The following is a 27,472-nucleotide window of genomic DNA, read 5'->3' as shown; positions in this document are numbered from 1 at the left end:
TGCGCACATGCCAGGGAGAGTCAGAGGGAAAGAATCCTGAGCACACTCCCTGCTGAGTACAAAGCCCAATTTAGGGGTTCAATCTCAGGATCCTAAGATCATGATGTGAGTAGATATCAAGAGTTGGATGCTCAACGGACTAAGCCACCCAGGCGCCCCTAATAAATGAATTCTTAATGCTGATTCATTAGTCTGCATGTACAGCGTATTTTTTTAAGATATCTACCAAGAAGGACATGTAGCTGCTATATTTTAAATCCTTGCATTATTTTTTAACTTTACATACTTGATAACCCAACAAGGGCACAAAAATCTTTGATTAAATGTTTTCTTCCCAAAACCTATAGATAATGCTTCATACTGTTATACTAACATTCAGATGCCCAGGGAAACTGCAAATTGTCAGTTGACAGCTATGCATTTTTAAAGTTCCACAGGTAATTATTTTGCTTGGGACCACTGCCATAAACTGTAGTGCTCGACTGATATGGGTTGAATCTTTTAATGTTGATTCACTAGCCCTGAGTGAACTGTGTTTCTCTTTTTACTTTTTACAGTTTGTTTAGATGTTCAGTTGTTGTCTACAGAGAAGATTTTTGCGTGTACTCACTGACAATCATAAGCAGAAGTATGAGCCTTTATGTCATACACAATTTTAATTTTCTGTGTATTATGATGTTTTGACATCTTTTTTTTTTTAAAGGTTTTGTTTATTTAACAGACAGAGATTATATATAGGCAGAGAGGCAGGCAGAGAGAGAGGAGGAAGTAGGCTCCCTACTGAGCAGAGAGCCTGATGCGGGGCTCAATCCCAGAACCCTGAGATCATGACCCGATCCAAAGGCAGAGGCTCAACCCACTGAGCTACCCAGGCGCCCCTGATGTTTTGACATCTTAAAACCTTTCTGACTGGTTAAAGGCTGGCTCTTATGCTATGCCTGAGCACACTCCCTGCTGAGTACTCCCTGCTCAGTCAGGGCTGGTGCAAATTAACCAATCCAGAGCCAAACAACTTCTATCTGGCTTGTGCACCCCAAAAAGCAGTATCCCTTTGCCTTAATCATCATCCTTTGCCGAGAGACCATACCTACAGCCCATCGCCATTGAAATTATTCAAACTAGTCAATCCTAAGCCATTTGCCCCGTCATGCCTTTCCTTTCCTATGGAAACCTCAATAAAGGCTGTGGCCTAAGCACCCTCCTTGCTCTTATTTTTTGCCTCCTCACCACATTTGTGTTTTTTTCCATGTGGCCATCAGTGGTATGCCCCCTGTCTCTAAGACCTTGAGTATACTACACTTTGTTTTTCTGAGACTCTCTCCTGGGTCTCCTCTTACACCAGCACCCGACTGACCATATCATAAAAGAACGCAAAACAACCCTCCCACATCTTTCCCAACTACTAACTTTAAATATTGCTGGTGGCTTAAGTAATATTTCCAAGCTGAACACAATCCAAGTTCCTTAACAGCAGAAAAAAAAAAAAACTACAGTATATTGATATGATGGAATATTGTCCTGCCATGAAAACAATCAATCATATACAGAATGTTGCATGAACAAAGATATACCAAAAAGTATGCATTGCATGATTCCATTTACATAAGGTATGAAAACAGACATACTGTCTTAAGGAAGTTGTTATTCTTTCAAGAGGAGATTGGGCAGGGACAGGAAGAGTGCATGAGAGACTTCCTGTGGGATCGATCATGTTCTATACCTTAATACAGGGGCAGCGCTCATTTTGTGAAAATCTACCAAGCTGTGTGTTTATGAAGTGTACACTTTTCTATATGTATATTCTAAAGTTAAGAAAACAGGGTATATAGATACAAGAGATTATTATTCAGCCTAAAAAGAAAAGAAATTCTGACATATGCTACAACATGGATGCACCTGTGAGCCATTATGCTCAGCAAAATAAGCCAGTCACAAAAGGACAAATACTTTATGATTCCACTTTTAAGAGGTGCTTATTAGAGTAGTCAAGAATTTTTTTAAAGTTAACAATGACAACAAACTACTTTCTTGCTACAAAAGTAGATACCCAAGCATATTAGGACTATATAAAAGTAAGAGCAGACTCTAAGTTATAGCCTGTAGGGGACCTACTATAAGGTATCTGCACTTCAGAGCACAGATGTAGAGGCAATTACACTGGCTGCCTAGAAACAAGGGGAAGGCCTGCAGAAGGGAAATTGGGGGAGGGAATCACATGTCATGCACTCTAAAATTAAAGTTTTTAGTTGTAATCTAGACAGCTACCAATTTTAATATAAAAAGAAGTATGACGATGTGATGAAATACTAACCCATTCAATAAGGACAGTATTTTTTTTAAGATAAGAAGAATGAAAAAGAAGGAAAACCTACTTCTATATAATCCCAAACTACCTGATACAAGAGAGTTCAAAGTATTGGACAAAAACATTATATTCATATTTTTACTGGTTAATTTTTCATATTAGAGTATCAATACACAAGCCCCAGACAAAGGACCGAAATCAAATGAGAAATTTTATTTAATTAGTTCAACCTACCTATTTGTTCCCCTAAGACCAGGCACTGTTTTGGTATTGGAGCTCCAAATACCATTCCCCGAAGTTTATCCATTGGAGGAGCTTTATTCTGAAGGCCCCCAAACTTTCCGTTACTTCGAATGCGATCTCCATCTCTGGTGAGCAGTGTAGGACAGTGTGTAATTTTAACAACCTATTGTAAGCAAATGAATATTAATTAGTGAGCCTATAAAATGTATTTCAGTTGTTCTAAGAAAGGGGAAATCACTTAAGGGTTTAGAGGTTAGAAATGACGTGATCATGCTAGTATGTTCAAAAATAAGCTAGTGAAAATATAAGATGAACTGGGGTAAAAACCCAGAGGCAGTGAGATGAATTAGATTACTTTTTAAGTGTCAGCCTGAACTGGAATAGTGACACTGCAAATGGAAACAGTCAAACTGATGGCTTAATTGGTAAGATGAAGGAAGAGAGAAGCCAAAAAGCTCCCTGCTCTGAAAATCAAGCAGTATCAAGGCAGTATCATTCTCTCAGTTTCCTTCTATTAGATAGATAAAAGTTTTCCAGATGCCCAAAGGAAAGCAGAAAGAGAATATGAGCCTAAAGAAGACAGATGGAAAAGTACAGAGCTGAATCTTTAGAGGATAATACTATAATTTCAACTATGGGAAGAAAAAAGAGCTAGTAACATCATAGTTGGGAGAACTAGAATTATGTAGTAAAGCTTAAGTCATGGAATGGGAAGTAGGAAGGGTCAGTGAAGAATTAGATGCTTCAGAGAAGTCAGAGAATAAAAGAAAGGCATTGGATTTAGTATTTCATGATCTTTAAGAATGGCCTTCCAAAAAAGGTTCAGGAAATAGACAAAAATAAAATGTAGAATGAGAGAAGTAGAATTCAAGTAAGATCTTATCACTACTCAAACTGTTAATACACACCACACTGAATGTTGGGAGAGCTAGGGAGAAAGGTCTTCTTGTACTAATCTTTTCTGGGACAGCATATCTCAAAGGAAATGTAGTTAAGTATTAAAAAGCTTAACATTTTGCATGACCCAGCAATTCACTTCTAAGAATTTATTCTGAAGGAAAATCACAGATGTGAACAATGTGCACTCATTGTTTTAATAAGAGATATGAATGTTGCATGTCTCAACATGTTATATAAATTAGGATACGTCCACACAATGAAACAGAACATATACATTAAAAAATGATTGAAGAACATAATTTAATAATATGTAAAAATGCTCATCATCATTAGCCCTCAGGGAGATTCAAATTAAAACCACATTGAGATATCACCTTACACCAGTTAGAATGGCCAAAATTAACAAAACAGGAAACAACATGTGTTGGAGAGGATGTGGAGAAAGGGGAACCCTCTTACACTGTTGGTGGGAATGCAAGTTGGTGCAGCCTCTTTGGAGAACAGTGTGGAGATTCCTCAAGAAATTAAAAATAGAGCTTCCCTACGACCCTGCAATTGCACTCCTGGGTATTTACCCCAAAGATACAGATGTCGTGAAAAGAAGGGCCATCTGTACCCCAATGTTTATAGCAGCAATGGCCACAGTCGCCAAACTATGGAAAGAACCAAGATGCCCTTCAATGGATGAATGGATAAGGAAGATGTGGTCCATATACACTATGGAGTATTATGCCTCCATCAGAAAGGACGAATATCCAACTTTTGTAGCAACATGGACGGGACTGGAAGAGATTATGCTGAGTGAAATCAGTCAAGCAGAGAGAGTCAATTATCATATGGTTTCACTCATTTGTGGAGCATAACCAATAGCATGGAGGACAAGGGGCGTTAGAGAGTAGTAGGGAATTTGGGTAAATTGGAAGGGGAGGTGAACCATGAGAGACTATGGACTCTGAAAAACAGTCTGAGGGGTTTGAAGTGGCGGGGGGGGTGGGAGGTTGGGGTACCAGGTGGTGGGTATTATAGAGGGCACAGCTTGCATGGAGCACTGGGTGTGGTGAAAAAATAATGAATACTGTTTTTCTGAAAATAAATAAATTGGGAAAAAAAAATAAATAAATAAAAATACATACATGCATACATAAAAAAAAAAATACCTAATTCAATCTAATACTGGGGTTAGTCTCTGAATTATAAAAATAAAAATATTAAATTTGATTTTTAAAAATGAAAAAAATCATAACTATTTATTATTTTATTTATTTTTATTTATATATTATTTTAATATAATTTCAAGGTACTTTACAAATGTTTTCCCACTGAAGTGGATACTTTTTAAAAAATTTAAATAAAGGGGTTCCTGGCTGGCTCAGTCAGTAAAGCATGGGACTCCTGATCTTGCAGTTTGAAGTTTAAGCCCCATGTTGGGTGCAGAGATTACTTAAAAATAAAAAAATCTTAAAAAGAAAATTTAAATGCAATAAGATGCCTATTTGAAGAAAATCTGTAGTGAACTCTTTGGTGAAATCAATCTTTTTGTTTTACTATAATTTTGTTTTTCTACAAACAATCACATCTTATTTTAGTTTTGTTTTGGATTTATATGTTTTTTAAAAGTGAACATTAAAAATGCAAAGTGGAGTCATGTACTATCCATTTTTCAGGACTCAGGCAAATGTTTTTAAGCATCTGATACCATCTTAAATAACAAACATACTCAAATTTATTTTCGGACTTGTCCATTCTCTTGTTAACAGATGAGTTACAAGCCTCCAATAAAAAGGAGAGTTTGGCTCCCTTCTACAACAATTCTGCAAATATTGTGCATGGATAGTTTCAACTTTCAAAGTATCCTTCATGGATAGTTTCAACTCTCATGGTTAGTTTCAACTCTCAAAGTATCCTTCAATCTCATGGTTCTACACCTTGAAGCACTCAAGAGGACGAAAAAAGTAATGACAGCTTTTGCAAATTCAGCGAGTGAGTAACAGTCCTACAGGTCTGGGAAATACCTATTCAAAACAGCTGTGGACTAAGAGGTGGTGGCATAAACTATGGAGCTGACAGGCTGAAGTAGTATAAATATGAAGTATTCAGGAAAAGAAAACAGTACCCAACACTAGCAAAAATAAAGTTACAAAGGGATGCCATAAAAGCCTTTTCTCAGAAAAGCTTTAGAAAAGTACTTAACTGATTCAAAACTTAGGAAAGAAAGCAATCAGTATTTGCTACACAATTCTGAGGAACAAATACTGTCCCAGCTTTTGTCACATACACTCTATTACATTCTTGTTTACTTATTTATTTTTTAATAAGGCTTATTAATTTTAGAGACAGAGGCAGAGAAGAAGAAAAGGTTTATTAATTTATTTTAGAGACAGAGGCAGAGAAGATCTAGCGAGGGCAGAGAGGAGCCAAGGGAGAGAATCCCCAAGCTGACTTCATGCTGACTGTGGAACCTGATGTGAGGCTTGATCCCATGATCCCTGAGACCATAACTTGAGCTGAAATCAAGAGCTGGCAACTTAACTGACTGGGCCATCCAGGTGCCCCTACATTTCTTTTTTAAAGCTATGGATTGGTTGGTGTCTTTTCATCAATTCTAACAAGTTTTCACCTATTAGATTCTTCAGATACTACCTTATGATCCTTTTCACCCTCCACTCTAGTAGTCTGATTAGATTTTATTTTCTATTTGAGGTTTTCACATTCTGTCCTTCAGAACTCTCAACCTCCTCCTTTTCTTACTTTCCCTTTCTCTGGGCTGCAGTCTGAACAATTTTTCTGATCTACCTTCCAATTCACTAATTCTCTCTTAAGCTATTTAACCTTCCCAGTGAGTGTCTTATTTTTTTTATGTATATTTTCTAGTTTTAGAAGCTCTATTTATCTTTTCAAGTCAACTTGGTCTTTTCTCATTTTCAATACTTTTCTTGAATTGCATTAAACATACTTAAAAATATTGGCTCTTATGTTCAATATGGGAATTATTTTAGGTATAAGATAAAGATGAATTCTTCCACATATAATCTGTGTTTCCTCCAATCAGGTATCTAAGGATACTATACCAGTCTAACACCATGTGAAACCAAATGTTTACCTTGAAATTTTTCAGACCACCCAAGTAATATGAATGCAGGTTGCAAACAAAGGCCAATTTACTGATATTGATGAATGCTTTAGGAAGCCAATTTATTGATATTGATGATTTTTCCCCTTTTCCTCCTAGTGCCAAGGTTCAAAAGAGGAAATTTTCCTGCAATCTCCAGGGGGCACTTGGGAGCTGAAATGGAAATGGCAGGGGTTTTGTTCAACTTACACTAAAGTTTAGCCCTTTGGGTGATCCAGTTTACTGGGAAAGGGATCTTTTATCAGATTCCCCACTCTGGTTAAAGCCCTGGGTTTTGTCTCCTATCTTCTGAGCCTCTCAAAGGAATGACAACTGATGCTCAATTTCAATTAGTTTGACAAATGTTCTCTAACCAAAACCCGGCTTTAGTGTTCTACTTACCTCTCTCAGTTCGACCATCACTTAGAAACCTTATCTTTTTGCAGACATTAAGATCCATATCCTACCATTACATAGCCAGAAATAGCCTTTCCGTTCATCTCTGCATGAATTTCCTGAGTTGTCTAGTCCATCTCTGTATAACCCTCAGTGCCTGGTACTGTGCCTAATAGTGTGCTGGAGCCAGCGAATACTGGACCACAGTGAGAGCCTACTCTCCCAAACACCTCATTCAATGGCTGCATATAGGCAGGAGGAAATCAGCTGTGATAGGAAGACTTACACCTTGGGCAAAAGCTACAAATCAGGTTCCCACCACCCCATTCACTGGAGAGCCAATTTTCAACATGTAAATAGCATCCACTGTGTCTCAGTCAAGTGTTCAAATATTGACGGAACTAAGTAGAATCTTCTAGATATTATTCAATTTGTTAATCCTATCCTCACTAGTGAGATTTTCATCCTCTCCTAACAGATCCCATATTGTCATGACATTTAATGGGTATGGTTTCTACTCCATAATTCAGACTTATAAATATGCTAATCACTACCAGAATATAGCAGCTTCTCTATCTACGACTGTTTTCTGGCATAGTACATTATAGCCATTATTAGGTTCCCATGGAAACACTCATGAAGATGCCAAATACTACTCCTCAATTAGGTATATTATTTGCAATAATCTCACAAATTTAGCTCTTCTAAATCAGGGCACATTTATTTCTTCCTCTTAGCTAGGTCCAAAGAAAACCTTCTCTGACAGTTCTAGTTCCACCATAAGTTGGTGTGATTTGGTACAGATTCTTTATTTATTTTGAGCTTAAAGTTTCTCATTTAGAAAGTGAGAGTATATTATCTCTAAAGTATCCAAGATTCTAGAACACACTATTTATAGAAACTGGCTCATATTTTAAACTGGTCTCTGTCTTCTCTTACATAACGACAAACATTCTTACTCACTTTCAGTTAATTTGCAAGCCTATGTTTTTCACACGTTTATCACCTAGTAATTCCAAGCTCCTAACACTACACTTATTAAATGTAGTACTTCTTGTGTATTAAAGAATTCAAGACCCCTGGATCTCAGATACAAAGATAACGTTCCTTTACTGAAATTTTACCATATTCCAGACTCCTTGCTTAGTGCTTTATATGTATTATTTTATTCAACCTCTAGAACAGCCCTCTAAAAGGCTCCCCCTTTGGAGTAGATTTCTTTTTTTATAAGAAGTACAGAAGTGATAACCCTTAGTATATCCAACAGTATACAACATATTTTTCCAGTCTGTTTAAAGTACATAAACTCATATATTTTTAAGTTAAAAATTTTATAGGTTACACATAATGTTACATTACTTTCTGGTATATCACAATATAGTGATCCCACATCTCTGTAGATTATGCTATGCTCACCACAAGTGTAGCTAACATCTGTCACCACACACAACTATCATAGTATAAGTGATATTATATAGTATATTTCCTACACTGTGTCTTTTATTCTCATGACTTATTCAGTCCATAACTGAAAGTGTGTATTTCCCACTTCTCTTCATCCATTTTGCCTGTCCCCTCCCCACCATCTTATACACAATTTTGAAACTTTTCAAAAAACATATTTTGTACATCATCCTTGTTAGAAAACAGAAATTCATTATATGCTTTTTTAACAGTAACATAAACTCTACTGTATAAATTACTACAATGGAGTTGTCCAATCCTAAATAATGAACATTTAAGACTATTTCCAAAGTTTCCCATTATAAATTCTTTTACTATTCTGATATTCTTACATATATCTCCACACACTTGTTGGAGTGTGTCTGTAAGATAAACTATTTCAGTACCTTGTGATGGTATAGAGATGGCTGCAAATTCTTTGCTCCTTCTCCCATGGGGAAGAGAGAGTGTATTCCCACCTCTCCACTTACTCCTTGGATCCGGGGTAGCCAGATTTTGAACTGTGAAATTTACTTTTCCACGGCTAGGATGTGAGAGACCTGCAGCTTCTGTCTTAACTGCTTGGAACACCCCTTCTTAAAAACCAGATGCCATCGAAAAAGCCTAAGCAGTGACAAGTAGAGACTCACATGGAAAGATCTCAAGTTGGTCAGCTTATAGCTCCAACTGAGTGCCTAGGTAGCAGTCAATATCAACTGGTCAGTAGGAGTGGGAGATAAACAAAAATGGGAACTAATTTCAAGGAAATTAATAATAATAAAAGAAATAAAAAGAATTTTGAGGAAATATTTCTATGTCTGAATGTGCAGGATGATTTTCATCTCCAGCCTGTTCAGTGACCAAAATGTTCTTGAAAAAGAAATGGAGAGCCTCAGAACTAAGATAAATCCCACTGCCCAGCCAGTAAAGTGTCAAATCAAATCAAGGATGTCTCTTTGTTAAGACCTCAGATTTAAGGCACTATTTCCTAGATCCTCTTAGGTAGACAAAAGTTTCTAAAAAAAATTCCTAATGGCACAGCCCCCTGGGGAGGGGATGTGTGTGTGAGAACAGTAACACTGAGTCTGAGTCTCTGGCTAGACTCGGCTGAATTCCCAGAAAGTAACTGGTACCAACTGACAGTTGTGTGAGTGAGGCACTCTGGAGCTCCCACCATCCCAAGCGTAACTAGCCAACACTGCAAGTAGCTAAAACTACTTGGAGACAACCACAGAGACCTAAGAACTAAGATGTTGTTATCGTTTACAGCCAGTAACTTTTGTAGTGTTTGCTAGGCAGCAATAGATAACTGAAACACTTACATCACAAACTGCTCTTCAAAGTAGTTATGGATTAAATTTTGTCCCTCAAAATTCCCATGTTGAAGTCCTAACCCCTCAGTTCCTCCAATTGTGACCTTATTTAAAGATAGTGTCTTTACAGAAGTAATCAAATTAAAATGAGGTCATTAAGTTAGGCCCTAATCTAACAAGTGGTATCTAATCTAACAAGGGGACCTGGATAGGCATACATGTGAACAGACACAGGGAGAAGATGCCCATCCACAATCCAAAGAGAGGCCTAGAACAAATCCTTGCCTCATAGCCCTCACAAAGAATCAACCCTGCCCAGACCTCAAATTTGGATTTCAAGGCTCTGGAACTATGAGGCCATCAATTTCTATTATTTAAGCTACTTAGTCTGTGGTACTTTGTCATAGCAGCCCTAACAACTAATAAGTAAGGGTTACACCAAAGTATATTTCCACAATATTATCTGAGAATAATCTTTTTCCAATAACATCAACAAAAGCAGATCAACTGGCCTGGAGTTTTAGATAATTTCAAATCCCCAAAACATGTCTCATTTAAATTTTTTCTGGGCCCATTCATTCCCATATTGTGCCCAGTTTTATAGTGCTTGTCGGTCTGTAGGATGTAAATTGGTTTTGACAAGGTTAGTCATCTTAATATTATCATAAAATTATTTCAAAATAGGGCCTGAACTTGCTAAACTTTAAAAATACACATTAAAATTAGAGCTACAAAATAAAAAAAAATTCAAATACATACCTCTTTTCTATAATGATTGGCAGCATCCAAATTATCCAAAATAATGGTGTCTCCTAACAGCATACCAAACACTAAAAAATACAATAAATTTTAAAAATTATGACATCTTTGGTCATATTAAAATATTAACATATTACAAAATTTTCTTAGAATGGTAACATTAGAATTTTATTTCAATACTTTTCTCTAACAAGAAAAAATAAGAGATTAAAATATCAATAAAACTATAACTTATAAAATAAATAAGAACATAAATTTCCATTAACCAGTAATACGCATATTTGGATTGTAAGTGTAACATCTGTATTAGAAAGTCATCATAATTTCCTTTACCTGTTTCACAATGCTCTACATTATCTGGAAATGTTAACAAATCTCGAGCAAAGACTGGATCTCCAATGGGTTTAAAATACAATCTTCCGTTTCGGTAATGAGGTAGAGGTCTGAATGAAAAGAAATTTTAAAAATATATTAAAACAAATATATATTTCTTTTTTTTTTTTAAGATTTTATTTATTTATTTGACAGATGGAGATAACAAGTAGGTAGAGAGGCAGGCAGAGAGAGAGGAGGAAGCAGGCTTCCTGCTGAGCAGAGAGCCCAATGTGAGGCTCGATCCCAGGACCCTGGGATCATGAGCTGAGCCAAAGGCAGAGGCTCTAACCCACTGAGCCACCCAGGCACCCCTAAAACAAATATATATTTCTAATTAAAAAACATAATATAAAAACATATGTATATATTTTTTATCATTATTGTGATCATTTAAATTAATTACCCATCCATAAGTAACACTCTTAAATGATTAACTATTATGCCCTTCAAAATGAGAATATTTACTATATAAGAATACCTACCTGGTTTTATCTGTTCTACTAAAATCAATACAAACTAACTGCTCTTGAGTTTGACAAGGGAAAAAAGAAAAGCAGCCTCTAAGCTGGCCCTAAATGGGGGTGCCAATAAAATGACTACCTCATGTGGAGAGTGGCCCTAGCATGGACAGGGAAGAGGCAAGCAAGGTCAACACAGAGACCCATGTGAGGGAAGTAAATGAGGTACTCTGGCTCCCTGTCCCTTCCCACAGAATATAGAATGACAACTGAAGCCTAGAGACAACAGTGGGTTTCAAGAGGTGGCGGCCGACTAGTGTGTCAGAACCTTTCCCTTCCACATGGCGGAGTTTTTCCCACACCTTGAAAGTAGGGGTACTAGAGGGTAAGGGTGGCTCCAGAAGCTAGTTAACTCAATCCCACTAAGAGCCACAATACCAGGAATAGAAAGGATAACTAGTTTCTAGTGCAAACATTAGCACTAAATACCAAATCCAGACTTTCCCTAAATCAAAGATATTTAACTTGGTCTTCATGGATTCAACTGATAAAAGAAGCCCTCCTAAAGTGAAAAATTATTACAAAAAAAGTATTACTCTTAATGAACACAGCAATTATGATCTGACTGGATTTCCCGTGTTGTTTAAAATGGGTAGTGACCAGTAGCAGGTGGGAGATTTTTAGAAGCATAAAGATTTGAGTTCAAATTCTGGTTATTTCCTCAAACTATTTTTAGATTACAAAATGATATACATGTTAGTTTACTGACACAGTAGACTCTTTAATATATTAGAGTTCCTATTCTCCTTAAATCCCTACCCACCTATAAAAATTTAAGAATCTGAGAAAATTATCAATTAATACTGTTCTACATTTTATTTTTTTGTTTTGTTAACCATTTCCTTTCAGTCTTTAAAGGTCAAAATCAGACTATACATAAAATACTTTTAAATTTGGATAAAAAATGCCTAATTGGTTTGCATGGTTATTCCCTAAAAACATTTTAAAAAGTGAATGAGGAAATAATTAAAGAAACCAGATTTATATTAAAATAATAAAACATTCTAACTAGATAGTCTCTTACATTTCAACTTACTAGCAGTTCCTTCTCTACCTTAATGAAAAAACACATGCATCTATACTCTTACTCCAATTAAAGGAGTTTCATATTTCATCAATGATACAGATCTCTTTCCTATTGTAAAAGCCAAAAATTTGCTTTGGGTTTGTATGTGCCTGTGTTAACTTATATACAAATAACATTTACTTGGCAAATTAAAACACAGCCAGCATATATGAATAAATACACTGAAATACCCACCTTAATGAAGTACACACATTTGTAATGAAGATAAAAATAATCTAGATAATTTGACTCACTGCTCAGTTTTAAGCATCTTTTATAGAAACCATTTTATTATCTTTTTTAAAATTAACATATAATGTATTATTAGCCCCAGGGGTACAGGTCTGTGAATCATTAGGCTTAGACAGTTCCTGGCACTCACCATAGCATATACCCTCCCCAATGTCCATAACCTAACCACCCTCTCCTTACTCCCCTCCCACTGGCAACCCTCAGTTTGTTTTGTGAAATTAAGAGTCTCTCATAGTTTGTCTCCCTCCCAATCCTATCCCATTTTTTCCTTCTCTAGCTCCCAAACCCCCCACTTTGCCTCTCAAATTCCTCATATCAGGGAGATCATATGATAATTGTCTTTCTCTGACTGACTTACTTCGCTCAGCATAATACCGTCTATGTCATTGCAAATGGCAAGATTTCCTTTCTTTTGATGGCTGCATAGTATTCCACTGTATATACAGACCACATCTTCTTTACCCATTTAACTGTTGATGGACAGCTAGGTTTGGCTATTGTGGACATTGCTGCTATAACATTCGGGTGCACATGCCCCTTCGGATCACTACATTCATATCTTTAGGGTAAATACCCAGTAGTGCGATTGCTGGGTCATAGGGTAGCTCTATTTTCAACTTTCTGAGGAACCTCCATGCTGTTTTCCAGAGTGGCTGCACCAGCTTGCATTCCCACCAACAGTGCAGGAGGGTTCCCCTTTATAGAAGCCATTTTAAAATTAAGCACTTTGTTAACAGAAGTGGCTGTTAACAAATGGCTAACAGACAACATGAAAAAATGCTCAACATCACTAGCCATCAAGGAAATACAAATCAAAACCACAACGAGATACCACCTTACACCAGTTGGAATGGCAAAAATTAACAAAACAGGAAACAAAAAATATTGGCGAGAATCTGGAGAAAGGGAAACCCTCTTCCACTACTGATGAGAATGCATGCTGGTAGGCACTCCAGAAAACAGTATGGAGATTCCTCAATATATTTAAAAATAGAGCTACACTATGACCCAGCAATTACAGTACTAGGTATTTACCCCAAAGACAGAGATGTAGTGAAAAGAAGGAACACATGTACCCCAATGTTCATAGTAGCAGCATCCACAATAGCCCAACTGTGGAAAGAGCAGAGATGCCCTTCAACAGATGAATGAATAAATGAAGATGTGGTCCATATCTCAACGGAATATTACTTAGCCATCAGACAGGATGAATACCCACCATTTGCATCAACATGGATGGGACTGTAAGGAATTATGCTAAGTGAAATAAGTCAAGCAGAGAAAGACAATTATCATACGGTCTCACTCATATGTGGAACAGAAGGAATAGCATGGAGGACCATAGGGGAAGGGAGGGAAATTGAAGGGGGAGAAATCAGACAGGGAGATGAACCATGAAAGACTATGGAACCCGGGAAACAAACTGAGGGTTTCAGAGGGGAGGGGTGCGGGAGGATTAGCAAACAGGAGTGATGGGCATTAAGGAGGGAATGTGTTGTGATGAGCACTGGGTGTTATATGTAACTAATGAATCACTGAACACTGTATCAAAAAATAATGATGTACTATATGCTGGCTAACTGAACACAATAAAAATAAATTTTAAAAAAAGAAAAAGATATTTCAGGAAAAAATTACTCCCACTTTTTTTCCTAACCTTTTCCAATCTGGAAGAGTCTTCTTATAAATAGAATCCAGGGGCAACACCTGCTGACGACCTTGGGTTTCATCATAGATACGACGTGCAGCATCAGTGGTCAGAGTGACAACACAGTCCATGTCACTTGCCAGATGCCAAGAAATAACCATTGCAGCTCTATCATCTTCAATTTGTGCCAGGTGTGCAATCTATAAGCCATTTTTAAAAATCAAGTAAAAAACTTTTATATATATAAAAATTTGATATTAAGTCTCTTAAAAGCCCACATCTAAACAGCAAAAACTTTTCTGAAATACATGAATTAACAAATTCTCAAGCTGTAGAAACATACTGGCTTGAATAATAAACGTCTATTCTGCTATTAAATTTTGGAAAAACTCTTCTACAAATTAAACTCCTGTAAATTTTAGAAATGAGCATGTAAAAATATTTAGAATGTTATCGGCTAGTTGATGATGTCCATTTTTCATAGTTGAGAGGTCTACTATTGAACTGTCTTAATTGATAAAGTAACCATAAAATACATTTAAATAATATACACATACAATAGAAGATTAAGATTCAATTAAAATTACAGTTATATATCATACCTTTCTAAATAGATATCTTACTCCAATATTACAGTATTTCTTTCCAAAAACAAATCTAAGCATGACAAATAAGAACCATCTTCTGCTTGTAAGAACACACAGAAACTCAGGGTGAGCAGCCACTCTCCTATTTACAAATACTTTAGTCACAAGCATTCTTTTTTTTTTTTTTTAAAGATTTAATTTATTTATTTGACCGAGATCAGAAGCAGGCTCCCTGCTGAGCAGAGAACCCCATGTGGGGCTTGATCCCAGGACCCTGAGATCATGACCAGGACCCTGAGATCATAACCTAAGCAGAGGCTTAACCCACTGAGCCCACCCAGGTGCCCGGTCACAAGCATTTTTGCTCAAAGTCTAACAAGATTGAAATTTTGAGGCCAATCAAAACCTCATTTACTATACTGGTATAGTTACATTTATCCTTTATTTTTAACTGTCCATTTTGCAAAAACCTGCCCTAGCAATGAAAATATGTCACTGTTGGAAACATCACAATGTCTACTCCTGTATTCCAATTATCTAAATGTTAGTGGAATAGTGAAAAGAGAGACAAGCAAAGAAACTAGTACATGTAAATTAAGATGAAAAAAGTGTTCCAGCAGAGGAAGGATTAAAAGAGGCAAATCAAAGTGATTGAGCTCATTTTACATGTGACCTCAAGTGCTAGGACATCTATCTATCCCCTTTGTGGTTGTTCACAAGTACACTAATCTTATAAAAGTTCATTTCCTTTTTTAAGATTTATTTATCTATTTTTAGACAGAGAGAAAGTGTGCATGCACATGCATGGGGAGGGGGGAGGGAGGTAAAGGAAGAGGGAGAATCCCAAGTAGACTTTCCACTGAGCACAACACGGCTTTATCTCACAACCCCCAGATCACGACCTGAGCTAAAATCAAGAGTCAGATGCTTAACCAACTGAGCCATCCTGGCAGCTCATAGGGTAATTATATCTAAGTAAAGCTGTGAGTGGACGCCCTCACTAGTCTCCCTAACATTACAATTTCTCCATAAACTTTCAGGTATACAAAGTATATATACAGTATTTTCTTTTTGGAAAGGAGACATCAGCTCAGTATTTACACTTGTGTACCATATACAATGTTCTGTTCATTAAAGCCTTTACTACCTTTTCAGCTTCTTTGAGCCTACCCCTAGCCATTTTTTATGGATGTTATGAATGTTTCCTCAGGGATAGGTGATTAATGGCAATTAAATGAAAGAAATACAGATGGGATTTCAAGGTATTTGGAATTAAGGAGGGCAAGACTAAAACTTCCAAGGTATATTCACAATTACAAAAATAAAAGCAAAACACATTATATAGCCTAGTGGAAACCTCCTCTTGTCCCTTACTACATTCCACAATTATTTATTCTAGTTTTAGAATAAATACCAGGAAGAATTTTTTAAAAGAGGAATCAATGAAAATTAAGCATGATTTGAAGGGAGTGGAAAACTTTCTCTTGATGGTTAGGAGAGGGCTCGTACTCTGAGAGGACAGAGGAGAACCTACATAAAATGAGATTTCAAAGATTTCCCCCAGATTTTTAAAAGGGAAGACTTTAAAATATATATCTTCTGCTAAAATTTATTTTATGCTTTGGTAAAATCTTACCTATTAAGAATTTTGCATCAAATAAACACTGAAAGTGGAATGTCAGTACCTAAAAGCAGGCTAACTATAGATATCTATATGCTTAAATAGTAGGACTGCTTCTTTTATAAAGACTGCTTCTTTCTGTAAATTCTTAAAATTGGTCCAAGGAAAAATAATTTAAAAAAAATACAAATCAGAATCTTGTTTTTCAATTTATAAATTTACATCTTAATTTTTCAATTTTCATATTTGGGGTTTAAATAATAATGCAACATGGTTTCGATCTTTAACATGGCTACACACTTAGAGTAACCAGTTTCCTCTATTTTTACTGTGTAGTTGGCTTGTGATGTTAGGGAGCCACTTGTAAAGAAACTACAACAGACTCTGGAGTCAGGGAAACCTTGGTTTACATCTAAGTTCTGCCCCTTACTAACTATATATTGACAATTAAGTTCTCTGAATTTCAATATCCTCATGCAAAAACTAGAAACACTAAAAAACTCATATAGTGGTTATAAAAGTAGTATGTACATAGCCATAAAGAACAGTGATTAACAATCAGACTTCGGAATCAGATTGCCTGGGTTTGAGTCCACGCTCTGCCATTTACTTGCTTGCTATGTAATCTTGAGCGAGTTTTTTCAAATCTTTCTGTACCTCAGTTTCAGTTTCCTCAGTTTTAAAACAGAGATAAAAGCAGAAAGGGGAAATGTATATTATGGAAAAGTTTAAGAAGTAAAACACAGATACATATAATACCACAAATCTTAATACCATCAAAAACTAGTGCTGGGGACACCTATAGGAAACACTTTCTAGGGGTGCCTGGGTGACTCAGTCACTAAGCGTCTGCCTTTGGCTAAGGTCATGATCCCAGGGTCCTGGAAGAGAGCCCCACATCAGGCTTTCTGCTCAGCAAAGGGCCTCCTTCTCCTTCTGCCCCTCCCCCTGCTTGTGCTTGCTTTCTCTCTCTTACTATGTTATGTAGGTAAATAAAATCGTAAAAAAAAAAAAAAAAAAAAAAACCCAAAACACTTTCTACAAAATAGAATGTTCAGGACTGAATAATCATTAAGATAAAAATGAAAATACAATCCATTTGACAGAAGGAAAAACCAGAGAAGCAAAGAATTAAAGAAAGAATGGCACTCTTTTGGAAGTAAATATGTATGAAGTTTTTTATTCATTGTGGTCTTTTCTTAAATTCTAGGAGTATCCCAGAACTCACTTTCTAACAATATAAGACTCAGAAAAATTCTTATCTTTTTCTTTTGTTGTCTCACTGAAATTTGAGTCATATGGAAAGGTCTTGGTTACCTATAAAGTTGTATGACATGAAAGCATCTAAATAGATAACCAGCTTTGGACTGAGACATGTTAATTTCTGCCGCAGCCCTCAACAGTAAATAAGAATTATGGAGCTGTGCATTTCAGCTTTAAATTCTGCCAAATCCCTGGTACTGTAACAAGAACAACTAATTTATGGGAAAAATGAAAAAGTACAAAGAAATGGACATTATTATTGAAATGTCACTTTAAAACACATTTTAGACAAAACAACATAATAAAATGTACTGCCTCTTAATAGGCTTAAACACAAACCTTTCCCAAAACATCTCCACTGCCTTTAGTATAGTTTGGAAGAGTACATGATCTTCTCGGTTTTTTCCTCAGTTCTTCCTGTTCTGATAACTTTCTTTTCAACAGTGCTTCAATGTGTGGCATCTATAATTTGAAAAGAAAAATTAACTAGAAGTAAATTACTCCTGTAGTAGACAGCCATAATGACAGCAGAGAAAAATCAATAATTTGGACAACTCAAGAACATAAAGTTATTAAACAGGCATTACTTTAAAAGAATGTGGTTATAGTGATGCAAAACTTTCACCTTACTGACTTTATCGTAGTTAGAAAATACACAACCTACAACAGGACTTCTTTGCAACTGAGTTATACACATAAAAAAAGTTAAGTTTTTAAAAAACTCTATTGTCACTTTCTCTCATTTTCTTTGCCACCACATATACTGATTATAACTTACAAAATCCCTTCAATGAAGTTCTCAATTTGGTGTATTATTAATTTCATTTATTGGGATCATTGCATTAGAAATACAAACTGTAATTTCTTTGAAAAAAGTATCCTATCATTTTGTTAGCCCCTTCTAATGTCTAGTAAGTGACCAGACTATAATCCACATGTCTTGGAACCCCTCAAAGCAAAAGTGCCCATAACACTGTAAATAAAAAATGAATGATAAAAAAAAATTACGGACTAGAATTTAATTAAGAAAAATCTTTCACATATACATGGAAAGTATACCTGTTGTGTTGTAGGAATGTCAATATTATGTGTTTTTAGTTCATTTTGCAACTGAGCCTCTTTTAATTTTGCTTCTTCAACTTGGCCTAAAATTAAAAACAAAAAACAAACAAACCTGCATCGATTTGTAATAATCTCCAAAATAAATATTTTCAATCTCTTGGGTTTTTTTCTCCTTGTAATGAGTGATGCTAAAGTAAAAAAACCCAAGTGACTATTTTAGAAATTCAAAATGAAACTAAAAGTCTAAAATTAAGATTTGGATCTAATACACAAAAATGAGAAACAAAATGTGGTTTTATAAAACCAAAATTTGGTTTTAAGGTAGTTAAGGAAGATATTATATATATTAATACTGCAAACTCCAAGTAATCTTAGAGAAATTGTTTAATCCTAATCCACATGACTATATATAACATACATAATCGCCTAAGTCTGAGACAAGAACCAAATAAGACTTTATATATATATATTTACTTATTTTTTTAAATTGACAGACAGAGATCCCAAGTAGAAGTAGGCACAGAGGCAGGCGGGGGGGGGGGGGGTGGCGGGGAAGCAGGCTCCCTGCTGAGCAGAGAGCCCAATGTGGGGCTAGATCCCAGGACTCTGAGATCATGACCTGTGCAGAAGGCAGAGGCTTAACCCACTGAGCCACCCAGGCACCCCCAAATAGGACTTTATAAAAAGAATCTTTAGTGCTACTACTGATGTATTATCTCATCATCCTGCTTAGCTCCCATTGTCCTCTAAATATCATTGGATATACAAAAGTGAGTACTTTGAGGCAGGCAGTACATTTGTCAGTTAATAGATCAAAATTTCAGGTATGTAATTAACACAAAGACAAAACCATAGCAAAAAAAAAAAAAAAAGTCTGACAAATGGAAAATGAAACCACAATGCCTTGTTTTAATGGTCTATAAAGTTTATTAAAAATTGCAACAAACATTGTGCATTGACTTAAAAATAAAGTTACATATTTCTATAGAGTGTGTGCTGCCCTGTACAGCTCCATAGTGTGACATACTGTAGGTATTTTAAGTAAAATACACATAGTCCCATGATTCAAATTGAAAATCAAATTATATGTCATTTCTCCAGTAATACTGTCTCTCAATACCTTCAGCCAGGACTTGGGAATTAGATATAAACATTACCATTATGTCAAAAGCCTTAATTTTCCACAGAGATTTCTAATTTAAAAAAATCTCAAATTTTTATAGGTAAGCAGGATATAAATTTATTTAAAGTGATGGAATACATCATTAGATCAAATGACAAAGAATATGAGCAATCATTACTGCCTTACTTCCTTACAACATTACTGAAGCGTTCTGCAGTTTTTCTGTAGTCCAGGAAAGTAGACAATTTTTGTGTCTCATGGTCTCAATCTTCTGTCTTACCATTTCCCAAAGCCTAATGTTTTACTACATTTGAATACAAAATGACTTACACTTCATTTCATCAAGAAGCTGGTTGCTGGCTTCAAATAAACTTCTATATACTGTAATATTCTTAGATAACTGGTCCTTTTCTTTTGTAAGTGCTGCCATTTGTTGCTGCTTCTTAACATCTAAGAAAAACATTCAGATCATTCAAACAATTCTAAAATTGTGACCTCTCCAAAGCATGTCATATCATGATTAGGTAACTAATAAATACCCTGTTAATGGAAAGCAAAAATAAAAAAGTACCACAAACGTAAGGAAAATCCTCTATTTTCCTAAAAACTTACCATTGTAAAACATAAACGGTAGGATATATGGTTCTAATGTTCTTGATAGAGCTGGTAGCTGGGGCTCAAATATAATAAAATATTCAGTACTATCCCTTCCAGGACTATTTTCTGCCAGCACTAGATTCTGTAAAAAGAAAAGAGCAGTTAGGGAAAACAAGATTTAAAATAGTATTTGTCAACATATAAATGTTATGTATCTCATTGTATGTTTCCAAGTTAAGTGGTAAATTTTAAAGACAATAGGCATTGACTGATCCTTAAGATTCATTAACATTCATTAAAACATCAGAACCACCTAAGACACAAAACCTTACCTCTTGGTATTGGTTTGAAAGCCAAATGATCTTATCAATGAATAGTTTATACAAAAATTATATGTAATAGACAATTATTTTTTTAAAAAAGTATCTTTTCCTTTGGAGCAGAAGTATCAATGGCCACTTACGATCTTGACCTGCAGTCTTTTTGATGCCAGCCTTTAAGAAGTTGAAGAAGTGCTGAAACACCTTATGGCATAAAAGTTATAAAAACAATCACAAAGACATGCCCAAAGCCCAATGCTGAGTTTAAGTTACAGCTGTTACCATGGAAGTAGACCCACGAGTCCCAGGTGACCAAACAAGCGGTCCTAAAAAGCTCCAAAGATTTTTTTTTTAATTGTATTGTCTTCATTAATGCACAAACAAAACACTTTTAATACAATTTAGCTTAAGACCACAGCATGTAAAAAATAAATAATACAAATATATTTATATCCTAAATTATTTTAACATTCTTTACAGAAAATAATAGATACTAGCTATTTTATTTTTTAGACCAGTACAATTCATAGATAGAGAAGTAGAATTTTTTTAACAATCGAAATCCATAAAACACTGTAGGACAATTCATGAAATGAAATTATAAATTACAGATAACAATTCTTTTCTTTCCAAGAAATACAGACTACAAGCCCACCATTAAACCAAACTGCAATCACACTTAAGTTTCTGAAAGCTATTTTCAATGTATTTACATGAATATAAACACATTAAAAATAAAATACTGTTCACATTTTTTAAATGTACACTTTATAGTTCAGCAGTTTGCTACCAGAAATCAATCCAATTTGTTGATCAATGCAGGTGAATGTCTAGATACCAATTTGTAAAATTTATGCACAGTATAAGTAGATGGTACTATATCCTTTCACTTAAAATTGCTTAAAAAATTTTAACTACTATTTATATAGCAGAGAAAGTATCTTTCAGTATTTCTCTGGGTGTTTCCTAGAATAATGAGAAAAGGACTCATCAAAAACAGTTTATTTTAATAGGTAATATCAAATTTCCCTTCAAAAAGTCTGTCAATTTATCTTCTCATCATTAGTGTGTAAGACTATCTAGTTTCCCTGAAGCTGGCCAACAGTTCATTATCAAGTTCTTTTCCCCCAAGTTTTTTAATCCCAAAATGGATTAAAAGGAACCAGTCATTTAAACTAGCATTTCCCTGATTGGTACTAAGGTCATGCTTTTTGTTTACAGGTCCTTTATACTTTCCCTTCTATTAACTGCTTGTTCATATTCTTCTCTGTGTTTTACTTTAAAAATTACTTTGTTTTTCTACTAAACTGTCTTTTTTCTTATTGATTTGCAGGAAGTTCTTTAGATTTAAAAATATGTTTAATGTACCTAGTCCAATATTGGTGTGTGGGCATAGCAATATTTCTACTTAATTAAAAAAATATTTTTTTATTGTGTGGTAGATAATGAATCTACATACCCACCATCCAGGGTCAATAATTATCAATATACTGCCATTGTTCTTTTAAATCTGCTTAAGATATGGTTATAATAAAAGTTTTAAATTTTTATGTAGTTAAATATAAAATCTTTTCCTTTACGTCTTGTTTAAGGAGGCCTTTCTTATTTCAGAGGTTTATACTTTGCAATTTCTGATGCCTAACTTACCAAGGGGAAACATAAAAGAAATGAAAAGAACTGGAGTCCATAATCGGATCCAAGCACAAATGGGAATTTGGAATATGAGAAATGAACAAATACATAGCAGAATAAAACTGAGACACCTTTTTTAGAAATTTCCAGATCTAAGTAAGCAAATAATATAGAGAATCTGAAAATAGTTAGCAAACTTGAACAGTAAGTTTAGATTATAACTTAAAGAAAACAGTACACATTCTTTTCAAGCAAACATGGAACATATTATGTCCTGAGCCAGTATTTCCTAAATGTTCATATTGTTGAGAATTACCTGCTTGCTAAATAAGAGCCCAGAGACCTAACCTAGACTTACTAAATCAATGTATGAGTCAGAAGCCAAGGAAGACTGTTTTCTGCTTGATATTCAGTATGGTATTAGGAACCTCTAGTGGAAATTCATATGTATGACAAAAAGCCTTGATTCTACATGCAGGTGCAAGGAAACAGTTTAAGTCACCATCTTAACCTCACAAATGTATATAGCTGGAGGTAACAATTTCAAATATCTATATGGGGCCGGGGGCGGGGGAAGTGCCGAGGAAACAGGACAAAGGTAGGGTAGGCTAGGTGTATTCTTCCAACACAAACTTACTTTTGCACGTTTAACATGTCTCCCTTTGTCTTTGTTCAACATGTGGCTTTCATTACCTAATTTTTGTTAGGGTACAATAAAATTTCCCTTTACTCTCTACTGTAATAAAAGTGAAGGAACAAGTGTGAAAACAAGTAACAAATGGCACTTGGCCCTCAGTGTCAAGAGATGAAAAGAAGTGACATGAATACAAATGACCGGAAAATCTTTCTGCCTAAGAGAATCATGGCCTAGTATTGCCAGGTTTTTTGAATTCTCCAAATAAATCAGAAATGCAGACTGTTACGTTAAAAACTCTAGAACTTTAAATACTGGAAACTAAACTGAGATAAAAACATTGGGGGTAGAGGACACTGGGGAAGGAATGTGCTAGAATGAGCACTGGATATTATATAAGACTGACGAATCAGACCTGTACCCCTGAAAAAAATACATTATGTAATTAAATAAGTTTAAATTAAAAACAAAAAAACAAACAAAAAAAAGGAAATGCTGTAGGGGTGCCTGGATGGCTCACTCAGTTGGGCGTCCAACTCTTGGTTGCAGCTCAGGTCATGATCTCAGGTCCTGGGCTTGAGCACCTTGCGGGGCTCTGTGCTCATTTGGGAGTCTGAGGATTCTCTCTCCCTCTCTCTCCCTGCCTCGACTCTTCCCCATGCTCTCTCCCTCAAATAAATAAATCTTTTAAAAAGGGGTGGGGAGTCGCCTGGGTGGCTCAGATGCCTAAGCAGCTGCCTTCGGCTCAGGTCAATCCCAGGGTCCTGTGATCAAGCCCCATGTTTGGTTCTCTGCTAGAGTGGACCCTGCTTCTCCCTCTGCCCCTATTACCCCTGCTTGTGTTCGTTCTCTCTCTGCCAAATAAATAAATAAAATCTTAAAAAAAAAATACTGTAATGGTCTCTCACTGATAGACCAACCAACACATCTACTATAAGGCAGGTACAAGCTGTCAGGCTCCCCAACTGTAAGCCTGATGTTATTAAAACAATGTGGTATTGGCACTGGTTTAGATATAAAGATGAATAATGACAATAATTTTTAAAAAAAGGTGACACTTCAAATTAATAAAATGGATAATTATTCAATAAATAATACCAAGAGATTAGGTTAGTGAATTTGAAAAAAATGCAAAAATAAAATCCAGACAAATCAAAGATTAAAGGCATAAGAATACTAGGGCAAGAACTGTGAATTCAATCCTCCCTCCACTCCAATATAAACAAAGCTAAAATCTAAAGGACAAACTCAGGAAAATGAAATTATATACAAAAGAGCATGAATATCTTTAATATAAAATTAAAGAAAATGATGAACATTACAAAAGAAAAAGCATCAAGGGACAATCCTAAAAAGATTAAGAATAGGAACAATGTTCAATCTTACTAGTAAAAAAGTATTTTTTGAAATATAGGCAACTTGGGTTAGAATTCCAAAAATCATTCCTAGTTAGGGTTGGTAACATTATGTCACACAACACACATATTTCTGGTGGGAATAAAAACTGAACAGCAATTGGCAATAACTAACTACCAGAAGGCTTAAAATGAATAAATCTCGCCACCAATTCTACTTCTAGTAATTTCTTTCTTTCTTTTATTTTTTTTAAAGATTTTATTTATTTGACAGAGAGAGATCACAAGTAGGCAGAGAGGCAGGCAGAGAGATAGAGGAGGAAGCAGGCTCCCTGCCGAGCAGAGACCCTGATGCAGGACTCAATCCCAGGACCCCGAGATCATGACCTGAGCTGAAGGCAGAGGCTTAACCCACTGAGCCACCCAGGCACCCCTCTAGTAACTTCTTAAGGAAACAATCAGACATGCAAAAGGATACACACAAGAAGAAACCTGATGAAAAGCACTGTTGGTAAAAACAAGTTTTGGAAAGAAACTAAATTTCCACTTAGGATTGATCAAATAAATTATGATCATCAATACAATGATGTAGGTTTATACATACTGATAAAGACATCAAAGATTTGTTAAATAAAATTTTTATAAGAGCAGAGTTCTAGTATATTAATGATATTTTACATCCCACCCATGTATATAAATCATATACACACAGGGTATCCATGCAGTATTTGTGTATATACATAAAAGTCTGGAAGATAAGTAACTAAATTGCTAATCATTACCTCTGAAGGGTGATAAAATAGTGATTGTTTTTTAAGTGTTTGTGCTGTGTATTTTTTATACAAGTACAAATTTCCATTTTGTAAAAAAAGAGTGACAAAGATAAGCTGCTTTGCTAATTTTTTCTCTTTATGTATACATTTTACCCAGGCTAAGTTATATTCTGTTTCTATCCACAGAATGGTAACTTTTAAATATATGAATACATGAATGTATTATCACTGAAGCTAAAAATCATTACAGAGAGAACAGTCATCCACAAGGAAAAAGAGGTTCTTGCTCAAAGTAATAATAATCCCGGGGGTTTAATTTGTAAGAGTTTACAGCAAAATCACAAAGTATTTCCACTCACTTTCTAATTTAATGGTAACTTAGAATATTTTCATAGTTATACATACAAAAGAATAGGTATTATAATACTGTGGTTTAAACTATTAAATACAGTAATGTTATCTATCAGAAGATGTAAAAATTACCGTAATTTCAGCTGAACCTTTCACAAAGGGAAATTCGAGTGTTCTCACTTTCCCAATAAACAGTGGTGTATCCATATCTTCCTCATTAGAACCTTTAATGGTAGCTACTACAGTGCCAACCAAATCAATTCCAGTATGATTGTTATAGTCATCCTTCAAGTAAACAATAAAAAACTAATTAGAAGAACAAGAAGATTAAACCCAGAAAAGGACATGATCATATCAGAAAATAAAATATAAGCCCTAAATATTCAATTATCCTGGTCATTCTTATTTCCCAGCACAGAATTCAGTTCTCAGATTAAGAGCTCCAAAGGCAGGAAATAATCCCAGGCTTCCATCGAATATAATGACTTATAATTTTCTGTATCAAAAGGACTCCCATTTTAAAATTCCACCTTGTTACATACTCTTAGCATCTATTGATCTGGGGAAAGAGAAGAATGATTCACTTGTCTAAAACACCAAAACACACACACCCCCCAACACAAAAAATTGAAAGAAGTATCCCACCAGGAAAATTTTCCACAAAGGTGAAGTCTCACTACTGTGTTTTATATGCTTTTAATAACAGATTTGGCAGCTTTATTGCTGCTTTTTCTCCCAATAATCAGAAGCTTTGAGGAGCTCACTACGATCAATCATCAGAGCAGATCTCTTAAAAAATAATTACTTCCTTCTTTCTCATCAGTGAAATAGACACTGAGGATTCAATTTACCTCACACAAATTTGTAATACATACTGGAAATAGGGGATTAAAGAAACGTATGTATTAAGGTAGGCAGGCAAATTTCTGCATTTTGAGTCTATTCTACTTGGTATACCTGGATGTACTGTATGTATACATTCTCTGTATTAAAATACAAAGGTGTTTATAAATATTTCATTCATCCACACAAATTTTCCCTATAACCTTAAACTGAATAATTAAGATCTGACTCTATAAGTAACTATTTTGCATACTAGAAATAATTTTTGTTACTCTTTGCAACTTTGGAAGTAAATAAACATTACCGTAATAGTAAGATGTAAATCTTTGACCAAGGTCCTACTGGCAACGGAGCGAACATTTGAAACAGCTGGTGTAGCTGGCTGAATTTTAGGAACTAACTTCACAGGTTGATTAGGCAGAACATCAACTATAATCTTACATAACAAAAACAGCATTGCGATTAACAATATATTGATGATTCGGCATTTAAGAGTAAGACAAGACATAATGTTAGCATATACTAAATAAAATGCAATCTTACTTTCTGAAATAGATTTCCATTAATCTCCTAAATCTAATCAACTTACTTTTTAAAATTTAAAAAAGAAAAAAGGTTTATCAGAGATAAACTTAGGTTGTTAACAGCCATCTAAGAACAAATTTAGGTGATTTCAAAATATGGTAATTTGGTACACTAACCTATTGAATGGCAATGATGTATACCAAAACTACCTTAAAATTCATTATCCAGAATTCTAATACACAAAATGTTATTAAACTGAAAATTTTTCATGTATGGTTGACAGAAGCAACCTTACCATGATATACACGAAAATGCTTACTGGACTCATCAAAATAAAGAGAAATGGAAAAGTAACTTCCACAAATGGTCATATTCATCAACATATATTCCTAAAATTACATTATTTGTATTTTATTATCAATAATTAATTGTACCGAATAATTAATTCACCTTTAAACA

The 27,472-nt window shown here is 35.1% G+C and overlaps 1 protein-coding gene across 1 annotated transcript in view; it reads right to left on the bottom strand.

Annotated features, from left to right (window-relative positions):
* The window catches only part of SMCHD1 (structural maintenance of chromosomes flexible hinge domain containing 1), a 149,686-nt gene that overhangs the window by 20,400 nt on the left and 101,814 nt on the right, over nt 1-27,472 (bottom strand). The window contains exons 36-45 of the mRNA XM_044243330.1: nt 26,793-26,924; nt 25,778-25,930; nt 20,596-20,722; nt 20,314-20,433; nt 18,858-18,943; nt 18,138-18,260; nt 14,337-14,527; nt 10,802-10,911; nt 10,469-10,539; nt 2,540-2,711 (exon numbers count right to left, since the gene is read on the bottom strand). Coding sequence (XP_044099265.1) covers nt 2,540-2,711; nt 10,469-10,539; nt 10,802-10,911; nt 14,337-14,527; nt 18,138-18,260; nt 18,858-18,943; nt 20,314-20,433; nt 20,596-20,722; nt 25,778-25,930; nt 26,793-26,924 — 1,285 coding nt within the window. The remainder of the gene's footprint in view (nt 1-2,539; nt 2,712-10,468; nt 10,540-10,801; nt 10,912-14,336; nt 14,528-18,137; nt 18,261-18,857; nt 18,944-20,313; nt 20,434-20,595; nt 20,723-25,777; nt 25,931-26,792; nt 26,925-27,472) is intronic.

The sequence above is a fragment of the Neovison vison genome, chromosome 3, assembly GCF_020171115.1.
Source record: "Neovison vison isolate M4711 chromosome 3, ASM_NN_V1, whole genome shotgun sequence".
Taxonomy (NCBI): Eukaryota; Metazoa; Chordata; class Mammalia; order Carnivora; family Mustelidae; genus Neogale; species Neogale vison.
The sequence above is the reverse complement of the archived record's forward strand: the minus strand, read 5'-3'. Positions and strand labels throughout refer to the sequence as shown.